Source organism: Nannospalax galili, unplaced genomic scaffold (assembly GCF_000622305.1).
Source record: "Nannospalax galili isolate Female #2095 unplaced genomic scaffold, S.galili_v1.0 scaffold1384, whole genome shotgun sequence".
In the NCBI taxonomy this organism is placed as follows: domain Eukaryota; kingdom Metazoa; phylum Chordata; class Mammalia; order Rodentia; family Spalacidae; genus Nannospalax; species Nannospalax galili.
This window is the reverse complement of record NW_008351703.1, coordinates 79,428-91,538: the sequence shown is the minus strand read 5'-3', so window position 1 is coordinate 91,538 and position 12,111 is coordinate 79,428. Positions and strand designations below refer to the sequence as shown.

The 12,111-nt window shown below is 43.0% G+C and overlaps 1 protein-coding gene across 1 annotated transcript in view; it reads left to right on the top strand.

Annotated features, from left to right (window-relative positions):
• The first annotated feature begins 1,540 nt into the window (after positions 1–1,540).
• Positions 1,541–12,111, top strand: part of Tbx20 (T-box transcription factor 20) — a 54,198-nt gene continuing 43,627 nt past the window's right edge. The window contains exons 1-4 of the mRNA XM_008848771.2: positions 1,541–1,667; positions 4,498–4,744; positions 5,507–5,671; positions 10,526–10,634. Coding sequence (XP_008846993.1) covers positions 1,541–1,667; positions 4,498–4,744; positions 5,507–5,671; positions 10,526–10,634 — 648 coding nt within the window. The remainder of the gene's footprint in view (positions 1,668–4,497; positions 4,745–5,506; positions 5,672–10,525; positions 10,635–12,111) is intronic.

Below are 12,111 nucleotides of genomic sequence, written 5' to 3'. Positions count from 1 at the left end.
TTACATGAATGTTCTCAATAGTTATTTTGGCTTTCAGTTTCCCCCATAACTTGTTTTCCAGACACTGTGAGGAGGATGCAGTGCGGTGATGAAAGCTGCTTTTCTTTTTCTTTCTTTCTTTTTTCTTCTTAAGACCTACCAAGAGGTCTAATCGCCAGACCAACTAGCTGGAAAAGAGAACAAATATTTACATGGGTAGCTTGAGTGTGTGTGTCCTCTAGAGTTTACGCGGAGTGAGTGAAGCGGATTATCCTGCGAATTTGGAGAATTTAAGCTATTTGGACTCAGCAAGGGCAACAGGACTCCTTCCACCAGGCCGTGGGAAGTCTTGGCCCTGGGCGCGTTTGCAAGGCAGATGGTTTCATGTCCCCCGAGCCTGAGACCTGTAAAGGTCACAGTCAGGCACTACACGTTGCATGGTCCCCGCTGGGCTCCGCACCTTGACCCTCTCTTCGCTTCCTTTCACTTTTCAGAGTCCCTCTCGAGAATAGAAAATACGGCCTAGAGGCGAGCAGCGAGCAACCAAAGTCGCAGTTCCAAGAGCGCAGTCCTCAGCGGGGTGCTCCCTGGTCCTCAGCATTCCTTTCCCAGGGCTGTACCTCTCCAGCTCCGGGTGATGTAACTTGAGGACTGGCCCTGGCACAGGGGGCTGTGCGACACTACCAGCCGGTGCCTCTTCTCTGCTATTTAGCAACTCCGAGCGTCAGTAAGGATGGAAGCCACAGAACTCCCCTAGTTTTCCTCCAGTGGGTTCCGGACCTGTGCCAGACTCCATCCCCGACGGTGCGCGCTGCCTCTCTGCCGGGATCTTCCCGACCAGGCCCTGGTATCGCCCAGATGGTAGTGCCCCCACTACACACGATGTAGGGCTCCCCACGCCCGGGATCCCACAGCCAGGAGGGCGCCGCGCCCTAGACGCGCCCTCGCCGCCCGGCCCCGCCCCGCCCCCGGCCGCACAGTCAGGAAGCGGTGACGTGAGACCTCGCTGACTGGCTGCAGGCCACGGGGACCGCCACCGCCAGCAAATTAAGGCGCGGGGCAGCTGGCTCCGAGGCGCAGTGTCCATCGCACCCCGCCGCGCTGTGCACATCAGCGATCAAGCTCCCAGGTTTCAGTGCCTCGCAGCCCTGCAGGACCGGTCGCAACCTCCAGGACTATTAGGGCCACTCAGTGGTCCCCATCAGCCCAGGGACGAAGGGCGCGGAGTAGCTACCTTGGACCGCTGAGCTCTGCGCAGTGGATGCCCCTTTTCTGCTTCCAGCAGCCTGCGGTCCAGCGGCGTGGCGCCTGGCTTGCACACCTGTGTGAGTCCTCAGCTCGTTCCCCTCCCTCGCCTACTCGCTGTTCCGAAGTTTCTACCCCTCCCTGGCTTTGACAGGAGAGGCCAGCGTGGAGCTCCGGGTAGGGGGCTGTGCGGCTGAACCCGCTGAGACTGCACCCCGGGAGCTCTGCGCTGCGTTTTGGGTCTTTGCCCCCCTTGGGGAAGCTGGACCTCAGCTCCACGGGCCTCGTCCCAGACCAGGACCGCGCGCTGGGGACCATGGAGTTCACCGCGTCACCCAAGCCCCAGCTTTCCTCTCGAGCCAACGCTTTCTCCATCGCCGCGCTGATGTCCAGTGGCGGCCCCAAGGACAAGGAAGCAGCGGAGAATACCATCAAACCCCTGGGTAAGTCGGCGGCATCTGGCTGTGCAGAGTGGCCACAGGTCGAGAGGTCTTCGCATCCTTCTGTCCCTCTGTCCCCTGGTTACCGCTGTTCGCTGGGTTGGCAGTAAAAGCCTGGCCATTTCTCCCGGTGTGCTCAGCTCCTGAGCCTCAGGCTACTGACCAGAGATCCGTCTTGAGAGGGAGATTTTTTTCTTCTCTACCAGAATTTTCTTTGGGGTCTTCAATGTCTGTTGAATGTCACGGGTCCATCTTGTATTTGTAGTTGCTCTCCTTATCAAATTCCGACATCAACGAACATAAGGCTTGCAAATTTATTTGTATCAAAACAACAAGAACAAAAAAGAAATCTTCTTTTAGGACACTGGATTTACCGTGCATGTTACAGCTACGTTTGAAATCGAGATGTTGAGCAACTTCACTAGAAACCACTTGAATTTTTCATTTGAACAAACAGCCAGTCCTTTAACATAAAGGGTTACAGAACAAATCGGTTTCCCAAGTTTTCTCCACAGAAGTCTGGAGCTTATCAGGAAAACATTTTATACTTGCCATTTTAAGTTGAGATAGGCAAAAACTTCCCAAAATTTCTCAACATTTGCCTACACTGTTCTTCTTCATAAAGATATGGATAGTGTCCTTTTTTTTTTTTTTTTTTTTTTATAGAAGACACTAGGCTCAGAGTAAAGGGAGAAAAGAGGCTCAGTTCTCTTTAGCTTCAGTGACTTGTGTGAAAGAAACTGCTCAAGATAAGTGCTTTTAAAATTCCCTTACACTGGAGGGAGAAAGAAGTGTTTTACATTCCTTATAACCTGCTATTCCTACAGTAATCACAATAGTCAAATGGCTAATTTTTCTTTTTAAAAATTTCCCTAATTTTTCCTTTCTTTTCTTTATCTTTTTCCCAACTCTAACATATCATCTCCAAAATATTAACAATATGGGATGGGGCAGAGAAATTCTAAGGGGCTTGAAAAATAAAGAGCTCATGCAGGGACAGGAGAGAGCTAAGGTTCTAAAGCAACTTGGAACCAGGAAGTAAAGGGAAGGTCCCCAGAAAGCAAGGTCAAAAACTGTACTCTGGGCCACAGCCTGCCTGCCTTTCTGCCCTGGTTCTTCTCACCTAGCTTCCATCTAAGTCAAGATCTGCCAAAGTAATGTGAGCTAGCCATCAAGTACTAATTGTTTAGAGAAAGCAATGACTGCTAATTTCAAAGTTGGATTCCTGGGACTCCCTAAATTTTTTCTGGGCATCTCTGTCTCATTTTGGTACCCACTAGGAAAAGAGGTTCTCAGGCTAAAATTCCTGACAGATGTGTGAGCAGTGAGCTGGAAAGCTTGCTAGCTCTAGCATGCCATTCCTACATTAGTCCTTTCTCCGTTTTCCTGAGGAAAAATGCTTCCTTTTCAAAATTTCTAAGTTCTAAGTAATAAGCCAATCCCTGCTCTCAACAAACCCTCTAAGCCTTCCCCAACCCACCTTCCTACCCACAGCCTCTGGCTTTGAGTAAGAGTATTTACCAGTCCAACAAAGCACCATTGATGACTAAGTCAAAGACTCTAACAATAAAAACACCTAAAGGTTCTGTGAAGAGAAACACAGTGTTTCTTGTTGAAACAAACTGCAAAGGGGGTCCAATGTGTCAAACACAGGATCTCTACTTGAAAGAACAATTAGAGCCATCTGCCTTCACTTCTGTGATGCTCTGGCTGGTGTGGGGCTTAGGGAGTTTGCCTGCCAGTTGTTGGAAAATAAGAAAATCTTAAGGTTATTTTCTAATGCCCTATAAAGTCATTGTGTGAAAGTGTTTCCAAAAATGTTATGAGAAAATACAGGTTGGCAGGGTCAGGTTTCTTTTCCTTGATTTTGAAACAATCTATACAACAATTTGATTATTCTTAAAATATCTCCATGAGTTTGATTATTGTATGAGAAGAAAAGACAAAGTTGATCTATTTTCTGTTTGCTTCACATCAAGAAGTGCAAGAATAATAAAATATTTCATAATATAATCTCATCCCACAAACCCACATACAATCATGACTGTGCTCGCATGAGTGAGTGCACTCTCAAGCAACTAGAACTGATTTGTTTTCCTTGAGGACACTTAGAACACCCTTGTTTTGAGATTAGATTCACATTGCCAATTTAAGTAGTTTCTTTTTTAATAGATGAAAGATAATTGGCACAAATTTTACAAACCTCCCTGTATTCCATCAAAGTGACTGGTGGAGTCTCAGTTCCTTATCAGTTAGTAAGGAGAGTGTTTGGTCTTTAGGCTGATCCTCAGGGAGATGACAAAACATTCTCCCCACTTTAATTCCCTGCTAGTTAGGGTTGAAGTTGTTTTCCTCACTTCCAGGGACAGTTTAAGAAAAAACAGTTGCATACATTACCTTTGAGAAATCGGTCAATACTTTTCAAAAATGGAGAGGTCTTCAGGAGAGGAGGGAGCAGTGTGCTGCTTCACAGGCTACGAAGTCTGGGAGGGATAATTTTAGAAACATTTGCATTTTATCCATCATGACCACAACTTTCCCTTGTTCCATTCCGCGTATTTCTAGTCCCAAAGTAGGTTTCAGTAATGTGAGTAATAAGCCCTGGTTCTCGACCCTTCTCCTTTGCTTTAGTTAGCAGCGAACCCTAGGCATGTCACTCTACAGGGGTAAGAGATGTGTTTTGCACAGTGGTGGGTCATCTCTGTGATGCTGGAGTTTCTGAATTTAGCGGTTTCAGATTCAGATGCGTGTTTTGGATAGCTGTTTCGCTCCTTCCTACATCTAACCCTGTTTGCCAACGTCACCAGTCACCCTGTGTTCTCTTTGTTTCCAGAGCAATTCGTGGAGAAGTCTTCTTGCGCGCAGCCCCTGGGTGAGCTGACAAGCCTGGAAGCTCACTCGGAGTTCGGCGGCGGGGGCGGCAGCCCTTCCTCCTCCCTGTGCACAGAGCCCCTGATCCCCACTACGCCCATCATCCCCAGCGAGGAGATGGCCAAAATCGCCTGCAGCCTGGAAACCAAGGAGCTCTGGGACAAATTCCACGAGCTGGGGACCGAGATGATCATCACCAAATCCGGCAGGTAACTGACCAAGCTGCTTGCCGGGCTTCTGGGAGCTGCCTGGAGAGCTGCGGGGCTGAGAGATGGCTGTGCTCCGAGTCTGAGTCAGTGGCTTCCTTAGACAGGGCTGTGGAAGCGGATCTTGCTTTCACAGGATCTGGCTGCGAGACATCGCACCCGGGCCTGGGTGAGAAAGTCACAGAGGCTGGTGACCCCAGGACCTGGTCTTTTTTTCCCCACACCCAGGCAGTTTTGGGATTCTGGGTGAAGGGAGGCGGGGATGTTGGTTGGGTACCTTCAACTAGCGGAAGCTGTCAGTTCCTAACAGAAACTAAATAGAAAACCGGAAGAACGAAATTTGAGAGATGAAATGCCCGCAGGAAGGAGTGCTGGGGCGGTGGCCCGGGAGCGCAAGAGCTGAAAAAATGCGCTAGTCGGTCGCCCAGCTCGCTCCAGATCTCTCCCGCCATGTGCGAATCCCGTTTGACTCTTATTTTAGGTGTGTTGCTCTACTGGGTCAGCTCTGATAATTTGGGAAAAAACAAACCAAGCACAAAACTTTAACCTACCAGTAAGGGCTCTTGTAAATGTGACACAGAATTATTCTTGAGGGAAAGTGGTGTGTCTGTGTAGTCACATCTCTGGGGCTTTTTGATAGGCCGAAGGGGAGCTGGGAGTGGGGGGTCTGGAAAACGAGGGCATCCAGCTCTCTTCCTCCCTTCAGGATTCAGGTTAGCTCATTACTAGAATAAATCAGCGTCTACACCTTCTTGTCTTTGCCAGGAGGATGTTCCCGACCATCCGCGTGTCATTTTCGGGAGTGGATCCTGAAGCCAAATACATAGTCTTGATGGACATCGTTCCGGTGGATAACAAGAGGTATCGCTACGCCTACCACCGGTCGTCCTGGCTGGTGGCGGGCAAAGCTGACCCTCCACTGCCAGCCAGGTTCGTGACTCAGGATTTCTTGCAGAGGAAAGTGGTATTAACCTTTCCTGTAGAATGTCGGCTTGTGTGAATTTTAAGCAGATCTGATTTTAACCACCGGGCTGGGCTCTGGCATGAGAGATTTCCAAGCCTAGAAACTCCAGGATGAATACAAAACGTGTCTTTTAATTTCCAAGAAGGTAAAGTTTGTATAGAGAAAACATTTCCTTTAATTTTATCTTTCATTATAATCATCCCAAAGTTTCGTTAAATTTCAGTTTGAATACTTGTTAGAAATGTGACCCTTTATATATTTACATATATATGCATAATATTTATGATAGGCTATTCAAAACCAGAAAAAATAAACATGTTGAAATGAAATGGTTGCTCTAAAAATCTTTTTATGAATTATATATTTTAGGAAAATATTTATTAGCAGTAAATATTTTTAAATAATTTGCTAACGGCATGGTTATATCTATACATAATAAATGTTGTTTGGGTAAAATTAGTTGTTTTTGACCCGCAGAAGACTCACAGCTTTTAGGTAAGGAAAGCATCCTTTTTCCCCACTCTCCACAATTTTAATTGTTAAATGTCATTCAACAAGTTAGTATTCTTTTACATGAAACATAATTAATATATTAAAGAAAATGCAACTTGTTTTCTTGGTTGCCATTGCTAATATTTTTCTAGGAGTTCTCTGTTTTTAAAAAAGTCCATACAAACATTTAGCATCACTGTTTTATCCAAATTAGCATTCAAGAGGAACAGTAACAGCTGAAGTTACAGGGTTCTAACTGTGTGCTTTAATAGAAAACAAAGAATATTAGCTAACTTGGTTATTCTGATTTAAAAACTGCACAGCCTTTGTTTCATGACTACTTTTTTTTGGTAATTGATTGAAAGTTAGAATCACAGCTAAGAATTATTTCAATGTACAGATTTAGAATCTTTGAATGTATGGCTGGTTCTTTGTAAGAATCAGGTCTGGAGTTATAGCCAAGGCTCAGAGGCAGCAGGGACAGTGGAGAGAGTTCAGAAGCATCCAGCTTTATTAGAAGCTGATCAGGTTAGTGGGCTTGCTGTATGCTAAAGGCCTGAGAAGAGATAACAGGAGACTTTGAAGAGCCACAGAAGGCTGAGTTCTGAAGGCTTCCAAATCAGTATATTAAACAACAATCAGGACTATGAAATATTTTCAAATGACATCCTGGTTTTGATGACTGGAAAAACAAGTTATTAAAACGATTAGGAATGGTGTTTTTTAATTATGTACTTCTGAAAAACCAATTCAATATTCTTGATTAAGTTTTGAGACAGCCTTACCATGTAGCCCAGCTTAGTATGGTTCCTCATGAGCCTCCTATCTCAGTCTCTAGAGTGCTGGGGTTACAGATGGGCTCACAGATGACCAGCTTGCATTTAAAAAACAACACACTGGAGAGAGAGAGAGAGAGAGAGAGAGAGAGAGAGAGAGAGAGAGAGACTGAGTGAATTCCTAACCATTTTTATAAGCAAACATTCTTTTGTCTTCTCTAGTCTTCCTTCTAAGAAGTTAATCACTCTTATTTATCTTACATTTTCTTCCTATCTGAAGGTATGGGGAATGGTGCAGGCCAGCAGGACTGTAGAAATATGACATGCCTTGTTTATGTTTCTAATCTGTTCTGGTTAGAGAAAGAAAGCGCCTACCAATACACTATCTGAACTGAGGCTTGTTTAAGCTATTGCTGGAATTTTAAGTCGGGGGTAAAGGGGTTGAGAAAGGAGGGGGCTTCCTGTATGCTGTTTCATTTATTCTGGTTCAGCTTATTTATATTAATATTAGATAAAACCATAACACAGAAACATTCCAGAAAATTCATGCAAATTCTTTATTATTGTTATTAACAAAAAAATGATCTGCTATTTCTACCTCCATAAAGGAAGGAAAGGGGAAGAATTCAGAAATGAGAACTTTTGAACTGATGGTAGAAGCTCCTAGTGATTCTTAATCTTAGGAGCATTTTTTTCCCCTCAGACTGAAGTTCGTTAGTCAGTGATTTTTAACTACACATACTATATATAATAAACTATATTTGACAATATTTGATAGTAGTAATGAACAAGGCATTGTTTGTGATCTGCAACAATGCTGCATTGTAATCGATATTTGAGTAAGTTACTATTCACATTATTATGATTACATATAGTGAATGTGATAAAGAAGAAACACGTCATCAATTTCTAGATCTTTTAGTAATTTCGGACTTTTCAGGGAGGATGTGATACCGATCCGTAAAATAACTGTACTTAAGAAATGACACCCTTGAAGAGATACAACTTGAAAGGATATTGTATTTGTGCTAGAGCACCCCTATCAAGACAATGAAAAAAACAAACACACAAACAAGTTTTTGAGACCTGTGAAATTCTGGGTCAGGTAGCACATCTGTGCTGCAGCTAGTCCTTTGCTCCTGGTGAGTTTCATGCCTTGCAGCATTGGCACAAATGCTTCTGTTCTTGACTCTTTTGTGTGACCAACCTTGACACAGATTTCTCATTTTCACCTATTGCAAGCAAGAGACACTTGTTTTGTGACTTTTTCTTGCTTTGTCCAACCTATTTATTAATTCTAGTTATAAGGGTCCTATTTTAAAAAATACATAAATGAGCTTATCTATGGATAAAGGAATTTATCAGAACTGGTGATCTAGCTCAGTGATATAGCATGAATTCAGCATTCACCAAACTCAGAGTTCGATTCCCAGGATATACACACAGACACACACACACACACACACACACAGACACACACACACACACACACACACACACACACACACAGACACACACACAGGCAAAACCAAAAACCAAAACAAAACAAAAAAGCAAAAAAAAAAAAAAGAAGAGAAAAAAGAAAAAAAATTAAAGGATTTCATCTTCATCTTCTCCCTCGTTAATTCTGTCATCTCACTGATTTTGAAAGATGATATGAGGAAGACATCAATATTAAGATTTACAAAGTGCTATACGTGGGGTGGGCGTGGTAGTTAAAACAAATGACTTGCATTCATTTTACTGTAAATATTGCCTCACATATAACGACTAATCAGTAAATGATAGATTTTTCTCATCAAACCTCTTTTTTTTTAACTTAAGCTGTTTATAAATGAATCAGTTAATGATTTGAAGTTTATCCATCTTACTTAATCTCCCAATTAGCAATTATTCAAACAGACAATAGCTATAGAATTCAAATAGGGGGAACAGTAAGACTCTCACTCTGACCTGTGGACTAGTAAATTTTCTCTTGTCCCTGTGCTAAGGATCAGTCTACTTCATCTTTGTAAATAACACACCTTTATACTGATCCACTTTTAAGTTTAGATAAATTGATTCTCTAAAATTCTTTTCTTTTCATAGCTTTACAGTAATGCTTACATTAGAAACTCAGACAATTACTGTTAATCTGGTCTTTTATGTCAAAATACCTGGGCAGTAAGATTTTGTGTTTGATAAACATAAATCAGTACCAGACTAGCTAGGCGTAAAAAATCCAACTCACCTTTGAAAAATGGCTTGCCTATCAGATAATAGAAAGAACATTCTTTACCCCCTTTAGGCCATTAGTACATGAGGAAGTATACCAGATGCTTAGACTTATTTACACATTGCTGTTTTAATAAATTTGAGGTATGTGGAGCAAATAAGATGGGTAACCTATATAAAATTTACATGTTCCTTCAGAATCAGAACATTGAGAATAAAGACAGTTTGTTTTAAAAATATTTTAATTGATTCTTTGAGAATTTCATATGGTGTATTTGATGGATCATATTCAGACTCCCTCCCTCATCTCCAGCTCCACCTTAGTACATTCCTGAGTTCATGGCCTCTATTATTATTATTATTATTATTATTGTTTTGTTGTTTTTTTTTTTGAGACAGGATCTCCCTGTAGCCTCAGATGGCCTAGAGTTCACTACACAGACCAGGCTGGTTTCAATTTCATTTCATAGAAATTCACCTGCCTCTGCCTCCTGAGTACTGGGATTCAAGGAGTGAGCCACCATGCCCGACTTTATTATTGGTTTTTTTTAAAGGCCTATAAAGTCAATTTGTGTTCTCCCAATGCTCTTGGGTGTGGATCCATGCTCTGGAGCCTGGTTACCCTACCTGGCATCACACTCTTCAAAGAAAACTGACTTTCTCACCCAGAAACTATCACTTGCCAATCAGTCCTCAGCTAGGTCTGGGACTTCTTGTCCATTTCCCCTATCCTTGCTAGGTTTTTGTGTGACTTGGGCTTGAGCATGTCACAAGTTCATGTGTGTAACTGCCCTTTTGTGTCTGGAAAACACAGTTTCCTTTATTTAGCCACCACCTCTGGCTCTTACAGCCTGTCTGCCCTCTATTCTGCAAGGCTCTCTGAATCTTGGGAGAAGAGGATATGATACAAGTGTCCCACTTAGGGCTGACCACTTCGCAGTCTCCTTTTCTCTGTATTTTGACCAGTTGTGTGTCTCTGTGTTTAATCTCCATATGCTGCAAGAAGAAACTTCTCTGGTGAGAGCTGAGAGATGCACTCATGTACGTGTTTAACAATAAGTCTTTAAGATTCAGTTTAGTACTATGCCTTTTTAGCAGAATAATAGCAGTAGGTTCTTACCTATGGCCTGTAACCTGTCTAATTACAGGTTCTTGGCCCTGATAACAGTGCCAGGTATGCACTCCATTTTGTGAAGCGTGTAGCTCAGGCTGATCTCAAACTCTAAATCCTCGTTCAGCATTCTGAGTTTGGGGATTACATTTGTCTGTGCCAGCATGCTTAACTCAAGAAAGATTTTTAAAATGTGTCTCAATTAAGTTCTCTAATAATCTTCTTAGGCTCTATGTACATCCAGACTCTCCCTTTACTGGTGAGCAGCTACTCAAGCAGATGGTGTCTTTTGAGAAGGTGAAACTCACCAACAATGAGCTGGATCAACATGGCCATGTAAGTACCTTGGACTTAGAATGTTCCCTTGAAAGCAATGGGCACGTTACACAAAACATCCTGTCTCTGATCCCTCTCTCCCCACTCCCCACGTTCCACTTTCCATCTCTGAGTCATTCTATGAGAACATTCATAGGTTCATCAGCAGACCCTGACTACTTCTGTTAAGAAGTCATTTATGGCATGTTGTATGTCACTGCTGTGTAAAGGGGTAAGGGGTCTGTGCCACCAACTTCCCAACACTTCTTTAACACTTTACCACCTTTGCCAACAAAGTAAAGGAATCCACATTTACAGAGGGTATCACAGCCTGTTTCTTGGTTAAACATTTTTTACTCTGTTAGTGTATCAGATAAAATAGTATAAAGAGAATGGGACCAAGACTTCCTGTGGGACTGTGTTCTATAGAACACATTCATTCGAGATGCAAAGGAATGAAAGGGCCTAATTTCCAAATTTCCAAATTGGTTGGCAAAGTTATTGACTTCCATTTTGGGAAAATTTTCTAACTGTTAAAACATAGATATACTTTGCAACTGAAAACAAAGCAGCAGCTGTGGTGTTTGCTGCACATCTGTAATCCCAGCAGTTGGGGAGCAGAGGCAGGAGGACTGTTGAAAGTTTGTGGCTAATCAGGTCAAAACAGTGAGTCACAGGTCAGTATGGCTCCATAGTAAGACCTCCTTTCAAAGCAAAACAAAGCAAAAGCAGATTTGATTTTGTATCAGTAAAGAGCTCGTGATAATATGGCCAAAAGCAATACTACTCTGAGTTCCTACCAACAGCTAACAGACCAAATAACCATTTTGGTGTGCCTACATGTACGTGCACCCATGTCATACAGTGCCTGCGGAGCACCGAAGAGGGGGTCAGATCCCCTGGAACTGGAGATACAGAATGGTTGTTAGCCACCATGTGGGTGCTGGGATTTGAATCCTGGTTTTCTGGAAGAGCAGCCAGTGCTCTTAACTGCTGAGTCATCTCTTCAGCTGGACATGTTTTTCTTTTAGCCCTAGCTTCATGGGTGGGAGGAGCCCTAAACTGGCTTTCTCACCTGATTGTGTAAAGATTAGATGTTGTTAAATTGTTGAGTCTCAGTGGTAACTTAATTCCACTTTAGCCTCAAAGCTTTTATGATTTAATATTACCCCTTTTCTCCATAACTAGTGTACTCTGAAACCTGGGAGGAAAGAATTTAGTTACTGATTGTTTAACCTGCTTGGAATCAGTTCTGAAGATGCCCTCTACCCCACCTTATATTACAAACGTATGTTTCAGTCTTCTGACAGGAACATTCACTATTCCCCAAAAGTTATTTCCTCAGGAAAACACATTCTTTGTTTCTGTTAGTGTTTCAGAGCCCCCATGAGCACTGGAGCAGAGTTAGGAGGCCCTGTAGTCTGACACTGTTCAGAGCCTATACCCAAAGGAAAGTGGTCTGGGAGGATCAGAATGGGAGAAGGCTGTTATTTAATGC